Consider the following 8159-nt stretch of genomic DNA (forward strand, 5'->3'; position numbering starts at 1 on the left):
TAATCATCAAAATTAAACGAAATAAACATTTGAAATATATGAGTTTGTATGTAATGTATGAATATAATATACAAGTTTCACTTTTTAAATGGAATTACTGAAATCAATCTACTTTTTCATGATATTCTAATTTTATGACCAGCACCTGTAGATGGACAGATCGCAGAGATCTTTGTTGCAACCCGATGTGCAATATGCGTTTTTTCAGGAATACCAGCTTCATGTCATCTAGAAAGATTTGTATGCTGGCTGAAAGATTAAAGTACGATCTTGAGTTGGCGTTGACGAACAAACACAAACAGACCGAACAGCAAGGTTCACTTGAAGAGGTTTCTGCTGCAGCTGCACCGAAGAAGAAGCAAAATGAGACCAGATTTTCACAAGATCAGTGTTTATCCAAGTTTGTCCTATTATCAGAAAAATTTCCATATCTTTATTCAGCTCTCATGTTTGCCTCCAGGCTTTTGCAAAATCCACATTTCTGAGCTTTTACCCGCTATGCTGCACCAATTTCATCGACTTTAAACTTTCACTTCCTTTTAAAGTGCCATCAACTCAGTTCACAGGCAAGATGCAAAGGAGATTTTCATGTGCAAACAACAACGACAGCAAAAAAAAACAAAGAGCTAACTTATCTGATTCTCACTGCACCACCGCAGCTCAGAGGACTCGGAGCGTTTTAGCAGTGGGACGGGTTAATTAGGTTTCCGTTCCTAATTAGGCCTATTAATTTGGAAACGCGTCTCAGGCCAGGAGGGCCCCAACAGGTCATCTCAGGATTACAGCCACTGATGAAGAGTCGTGGGAAGAGAGAGACGAGCGGCAGCCCGAGAACAAAAAAGGGTCGCTCAAGAGGACTTCAGTGATGGATCCCTTCAACCTCCTTTTTAAAATCTTATCGCTAAGTGATTCACTCGCTGAAGGTAATTACCCATTTGTGGCAATTTATCCAAATCAATCGCTCCTTTTGGGAGTCAGGGATTCGGAAACGGAGCCAGCCAATTGGTGCAATTTTCCAGCTGACAGTGATTTTTATTAATCTGCCATGAGAAACACATGAAAGGATGGAGGAAAGAGATGTGAGAGAGATGGCAGAGAACATTCACAAGATGTAAAATGTTCTCTTTCATCGAGGCTTAAACTTCTTAAAGGTTTTAAAGAAACCCTCCAACAAGTACACAGCTGTTTATAGAAAGAACACAATCAGGTGAAACCTGAAGAATATTGCTGCTACTTGGAAGTTCGTGTGAACAAGAAGGAGAAAAAAAAAAAAAACGGGCATACATCAGTTTTAACTCTTTCTGAGCATTAACAGGATGTTCTGGTGTGAGTTGAGTCTTATGAGAAGAAACGGAACCACAGTGCTGAAAATGATTTCCAATGAACAAGGTGTGAGCGGTCAAACTCACCTCCACAAAGAGGAAACAGGGCACGATGTAGGTGCTGGTTTTCAGCTGGCTCCTGGCTGCAGGGAGGCTCCTCATCGGCCTCCTCTGCGCCGAGTGCTGACGGTCAATCATCTGTGGGAGGAAAAAAATCGATTTAAAGCTTTTGTTTCATGGAAAGAACAGATCTCTGGTGTTTGTATGACAAACAAAAGGTGTCGAGTTAAAGCACAAGGGATCGTAGTTTTATTTTTTGGAGGCAGATTTGTTTTTTTCCCGTGTTTGGACTCTTTAGTTTCTTGCTTTTTAGTGTATTTTTCAGTATGTTTTGTCACCTGCTTGTTCCTGCCGTTGTGTTTTTCGTTTTGATGGTTTCTCACAGCTACTGAGTTTCCTCAGTCTCCCTGTCGCTGCGCTGCAACTCACACCTGCTGTCTATCTGTAATCTTCTTTGATGGTGGGTGGCAATCAATGTAATGGTGCATTACCACCATCCAGCATTAGAGTGTGAGACAGAATTATCTATCCCCTCAAGAAAAAAAACAAACTATATTATCTTTATTCTTTAAATGCTTAATTACCTTTTTAAAATTTATTTCACTCTCACCAAGCTTCAAAACTTTGTAATATTTACCTTTTTGGAGGTTATATTTTTGACAAGGACTAATGACATGTTTTAAAGACTCGTCCTCTAGGTCAGAGCTCTGCAATCTGTGGCTCTGGGGCCAAATGCAGCTCTTTGGTTTCTCTAGAGTGGCTCTTTGTAGCTTTGAACATACACATGAAAAGTTATAATCACAATAAGAAGGGCTTGTTTCAGCAGTTCTCCTGTGCAATTTTCCACAATATTCATCCTCTCTACCCGCATTCCTATGTTGTGTTGCATCTATCTCCAGCTGTCACTGTGTGAGAGGCGGGGGACACCCTGGACAGGTCACCAGTCCATCACAGGGACACATAGAGACAACTGAGATAACCATCCACGCCCTCACTCACACCTGGTGACAATTTAAAGTCATCAATTAAGCTAACGTGCATGTTTTTAGTCTGTAGGAGGAAACCCACCATGGACAGGGAGAACATGCAGACTCCACACAGAAAGGCCCCAGGCAGGAGGAGACCTTCTTGCTGTGAGGCGACAGCTCTAACCACTGAGCCGCCCGTGAATACAATTTATGGAACAGAAATGTACTTATAATGCAAAGAGAAAAATAGATTGATCAGTTTGCTAACTTCCAGCCTTAATATTCCTCTGAAATCCATTTGGGGCATGTTGCCTAAGGAAAAAAAAAACCTGAAAGTTTTGAATGTTTAATGTTAAGCTAAGTCATTAAAATGAGGCACTCTGCCAAAATAAGCCAAGTTACTCTGACAACACTGAGAATTAAAAGTATAGATTTGCCTTTAATAAGAACTTCATAAAAGTTGCCTTTATTCTAGGACTTTAACATTCACTGAATAATTAGATGAGGTGCAAATAGGTGTTTAAAAGGGGACACATTCATTTTAACTCACAAAGGCTTACATAGTTCAGTGTTTGCATTTTATCAACTCGTGTATACTAAAATAATAAAATGTTGTGGGGTGTTTACCTATTAAGTGTAACTTTTATAATGTCTGGTGGGACCTGTTCTTATTCTTGTTAAGATGTTTCTGTCTTCAGAAGTCACACTGCTCTGTAATGCATATAAAAGTCATCTGGTGTTTCTTATGTCCCATTTGTTCTGCCATTTCCGGATAAGTCTGTCTGGAGTCGCCCAGCTGCACTCAGTTTGTAATCACCCTGCCTGCATGGGTTTCCCTGGTTCAGTGCCAGATTCTCATCATCCTCATTGTTGCATTCTGTTTCTGTTTAATCCTTAATTTACTGTTGCTGCATGCCTGTTTGGTTTTCATGTTTAATAACATTTTGAATTATACCTGCTTGCCTGCAATCCTAGGTCCATCCCGCCCCCATCAAACATGATACAAGGATCCTCATTATTATCATTATCAACACTGAATGTTGGCAACCTTCCCACAGAACTTCACTTCAGCAGATATGAACTATCCCATTTAAACCTCTGCAATAAACAGCAACATTTGGTCTGAAATATAAACTTGACACAGAGAGCCAAAAATGCATTTACTGAAATGACCATCTGAGGACGGCTCCGAGACTGAGCTGATGCTGTTTTTGGCCACCAGGTGATGCAGGACAGAACAGTTCTTCCTGGATTAATCATCTGCATCCTTTGTGGTGCCAAAACCAAAATCAAGCAGTGAATTTACATTCAGCTGACTGGGAAAACCTAATTTCTCTTCCCATCTAGGATCTACAATTCACTAAACTGAGCAGTAATAATTATATCGATGTACTTTCCATTTGTGAGGATTCTCTATGTTACGCTGCTTTTTTTTCCTGTCATCTTGTGTCTATTTTGCAGGTGCAGATAATCTATAGTAAAAGTGCTAAATGTGCTCAGGAGATAAATTATAATGTGTAATAATATCTGATGTCTCCCAAACATTTAAAGGACAGAAACATAATTTGTTGTAAGGTGGATCACACATATAGTTACTGGATCTTGCTCAGTACTTGATCTTTCTTTCTGTTTTATATTGTTTAACAAGACCTTTACCAATTAAGGGCTTAGCATTGCTTGAAAGAATGCAAATTACCCACTGCCTTCATGCCAGAGTTTTATATTTAGACTTAGATCATTTTATGTTGAAAAAGAGCTGAGCTTTATTTGTTGAAAATAACATTATGCACAATCTTACACAAGAGGCAAGAACTCACACTCATAATGCGTGTTGGGAATGAAGTTCAGCTACTACCACATCAAATTTTAGCTCAGTATCTGTAAAACTGGCTGAGTTATAATCATTTTTGTGTTTCTAAGCTCAGTTGGCTGTAGTGGCCATCTTGAGTTGGGTTTACTTCAAAACTTAATCAGTGGTAGATGGATGTTCAATGATTACTTCCTGAAAGTTTTATTCAAATCTGTCCAGATATTTTGCTAACAGACAGACAGACAGACACAGCCACAGGAAAAATCATGATTGCCCACCTTTTGCCTTTTTGCTAATAGTTATGAACACTGTTAAAAAAACCTATTGTCAAACAAAAACAAGACTTTATACATCGTCACTGCATCAGCTGGAGAATCTGACAGATTTTCAGATGTGGCTCCGTTTACACAGAACCAAACCCTCACAGTGAACAAAAGAAGCACCATGAGTCTCATCACTCCAGATCTTCCAGCACAGCGACCCTTTGAGCCTGATGTAGGTAACGTTGCAACCATCTACCGATAAAACTGGGTCTTTTCACGCCTGCTGATTGCCTCTGTGCTCCATATTTCTGCACAATATCCTGCCTGAGCTCAAAGAGGAAATCCTTTCACTGTCGATCATCAGCAAAAAGTATGAAGAAAAGAGAGATTTATATGCAAACGAACGCCTACACTTGTACACACACACAGACACACACACACACCACACACAAACCTTCACGAGTATCCAAAGATGAATACAAAGATACATTAGACTACACACACATGTGTAGAAACCGAAGTGGGAGGCGATGGAAGTGTGAAGAGGGAAATGAGGCTGAAAGGAGGAGAACTAGAGTGGAAACAGAGGAGTGATGATCAAAAACAAAAACCTGACAGACGGAGATGAGAGAGAGACAAAGTCATGATGCAGACGTTTGGAGACTGTTCAGAAGTGGGGAGGCTGAGGAGGGGGGAAAGGAAAAAATAACAATAACTAAAGCTAGCAGACTCAGCAATAGGAAATAATTGTGATGGGAAAGATAACAGGTAGAAGTTGAAGAAAAAAACAGCCCCAGAACCTAAAAAAAAAAGATGAAAAGCTGAAGAAAGTTACAGTAAAAAGGCTAGCTTTAGCTGATGAGCCACTCAGGGCTTTCTGACATGCAAATGGTTCGGCTCGTGCTAAATAATGTCAGCTTCTGCTCTTTTAAGTTCGGTGAAACCTCAACAGGCACTCAAATGTTTCCTCTTTGATTAAAACAGCTAAAGCATTTGTTCGGTGCTGTGAACTTCATCCTCATGCAATCGCTCGTAAAGCAGAACCCCTCAGCGATCCTCACAATAATTTATTCCTTTTGAAAGCGGTTGGTTTTTCTCCCTTTTTCTTCTCCCCCCCTCTCATCTCCTCAACAACAATTATCTCCCCAACTTTATGGCCGACCGTGCCTCGTCAGCCTTTCCCCCCTAATCAATGGCTGTTGTGGGTGAAGTGGACGAGGTCCACTTTGAGAAGGTTGGACTGCGTCCATGCCTTCGTTTTGGCCCTGAATCAGCAACGTTCAATGAAAGATGAGATTGAAAAAAAATAAAAAATCAGATGTGAAGATCTGAGGGTGGAATCCCTGATTACACAAAGAATACATTTATGATAATGAAGTGTAGAAGCGTACAAATATTCATCACTGCAGGAACATGGTTGGTAGAACAATACAGTACATGTATTATTAAAAGAAAGGTTTAAAAATGCAACTCTTGGAGAACGAAAAAAAAAACACTTCACTGGAACAGCTTAATCTAACAGAAAATTTGATCATTTCATTATCAAAGCTTGCAGGATGAAAATTAGATTCAAGTTGATATTTCTGCCTAAAAATCCTTTCATTTTTAATTATATGGATTTAGATATTCTCATTTAAAAAATGAAAAGGAAATCCCTCGTAATGTCACAGTGGTCACATATTTTAACCAAATGAAAAGATAATAAATTCAAATGGTCGATTAATGAAAAAAGATTTGAAAAAAAAAAACTTTCTCACACTTATGTGGTGTTTTTAGCAACGTGCACCCAAATAAAGTGTGTTATATATTCACACCATTAAACATTATCCTACTATCACTGCAGGATTTCAGTTAAGGCTTACAGCATACGGTGTTAGGAAGTGAAACAGACCTCACTGAAACCCAAATATGACAAGAATATTTTAGAGAGGATCGCAACTATACATGTACACACACTCCTTGCTGTAAATACTGCATTTTTTTTTAATCTACGTATATTTTTTAAGGCGATGAGAAGCAATCAGACAAAAAGCCTGCCGTGACAGTTGTGCTGTATCTGTTGTTCAATATGAGGAGCATCCTCAAGCCTGGCGCTGGCACCACGGCAACATGAGACTCTCACTGGTACGCAAACGTGCACACATTTTGTCCACATTCGCACAAATGTCCGCTCAGACACGGAGACTTTACAAATGACCGTGATTTCTGTATTCCAGCGGAATCAGGGCTGGTGCCACACAGTTGATACTTGTAGAAGTGTGTGAGTGTGTGTGTGTGTGTGTGTGTGTGTGTGTGTGTGTGTGTGTGTGTGTGACCCACATTGTTGAACCTGAGGAGCAGCGCAGCAGGAATCCCTGACTGTAGCAAAAGGTCTTTTTACCTCCTCCTCTTCTCCTTACTTTTTTCATCTGCCTTTTTTTTCTCTCTCTCTTTCTCTTTCTCTCACACACACACATTAAGACACAGTTTCCAAAAAAGAAGCAAGGGTAGAAACAAAGTCTCACCTTCAGTTCCTGTGTGTTGCTGCTGCTGAACGATGCCCGCTGCTCGGGGAAGTCTTGGAGGGTTTGCTCCTGCAGCCCAGTCACATCCTGCAGTCTGGTCGTGGTCTCCCGTTTCTTCCACTTTACCCCCTTCTTGTCTCTTTCAAAGCATAGCCGCCCCTCACTTCCGCTGCTCCGCCACTCATAAAGCCTTCAGTACTGAGTGTGAATAGAGAAAGAGAGATAGAGGAAGAGCTTGCCCACTGCCAGGCAGCCAGCCTCCAGCCAGACGGGTCTATATCTGTCTGCGCTCTGCTGCTACAAGTCGCTAAGCTAAATATGATGATCTTCAGCAGCACTTCAAGGCTAATTAGTCAGGTGACGGGATCCACGGGCTTGGCGAAGCAGGCTGCTCAGCGCAGTTGCCGGTGGATATGAGGAGAGGAGGAGGAGGAGAAGGTGTGTGTGTGTGCATCTATGTGTATGTGGAGAAGAGGAGAGGCAAAGAGAAGAGAGAAAAAACAGAGGGAATATTAGAGAGAGTGAGTGAGTAGAGACCGAGAGCAGAAAAGAGTCAGAGTGTGTGTGAAGGGTTAGAGGAGGAGTGTGTGTGTGTGTCAGAGGCTGAAGCAACACTGTAGCTAAAATGGTAGGCACTGTGCACTTCAGTACCCCTGGAAACCACTAATACATGGAGATATCGTGCTCTATCAGAGTGAGTTTAAGGCTTTGTGTGTGTGTGTTGGGTGGGGGGAGGGGGGGTGCATGCATGTGTGTGAATATGGGTGGACTGGAAATCCAGGACAGAATGAGTTCTGAATTTTCTGATCAGTGTTGTGTGTTTGTGCAGCACCTGGTCTCCATACATACATGAGTGAGCTCAGGTGAACTGGGACCACAGTTCTCAGCAGCCAGAAGTGGGTTAATGATGTATTGTCAAGCAGAAAAGTGGGATACATCCCACACATGTCTCCTATGTAGGTCACAGGCCTTCTGGTACAAGCTCACCAGCAGGATTTAAAGGTTCGGAGGAGTACATTTGTGTGCATTACTTAATTGCACAAGGATTGCACTGAACAAATTGAGCCAAAATCAGGGATGAGGCAAAAGCCCTGTGTGTTTCAGGGCAAAAAGTGCCGGTGTCTTTTTGGTAAATGTTTAAACTTGTTTGACCAATGCACTGAACGCACAGGAGAATCTACTGAAGGCACCCGGGCACAGGTCTGTACTCGCTGAGGACTTTAACCCTGGTT

The 8159-nt window shown here is 41.4% G+C and overlaps 1 protein-coding gene across 1 annotated transcript in view; it reads right to left on the reverse strand.

Annotated features, from left to right (window-relative positions):
* LOC108244323 (phospholipid phosphatase-related protein type 5-like) overlaps positions 1–7537 on the reverse strand; it is a 69305-nt gene extending 61768 nt beyond the window's left edge. Inside the window, exons 1-2 of the mRNA XM_017430431.3 lie at positions 6928–7537; positions 1410–1520 (exon numbers count right to left, since the gene is read on the reverse strand). Coding sequence (XP_017285920.1) covers positions 1410–1520 — 111 coding nt within the window. The 5' untranslated portion in view covers positions 6928–7537. The remainder of the gene's footprint in view (positions 1–1409; positions 1521–6927) is intronic.
* Between the last annotated feature and the right edge of the window lie 622 nt (positions 7538–8159).

The sequence above is a fragment of the Kryptolebias marmoratus genome, linkage group LG3 (assembly GCF_001649575.2).
Source record: "Kryptolebias marmoratus isolate JLee-2015 linkage group LG3, ASM164957v2, whole genome shotgun sequence".
Lineage (NCBI taxonomy): Eukaryota > Metazoa > Chordata > Actinopteri > Cyprinodontiformes > Rivulidae > Kryptolebias > Kryptolebias marmoratus.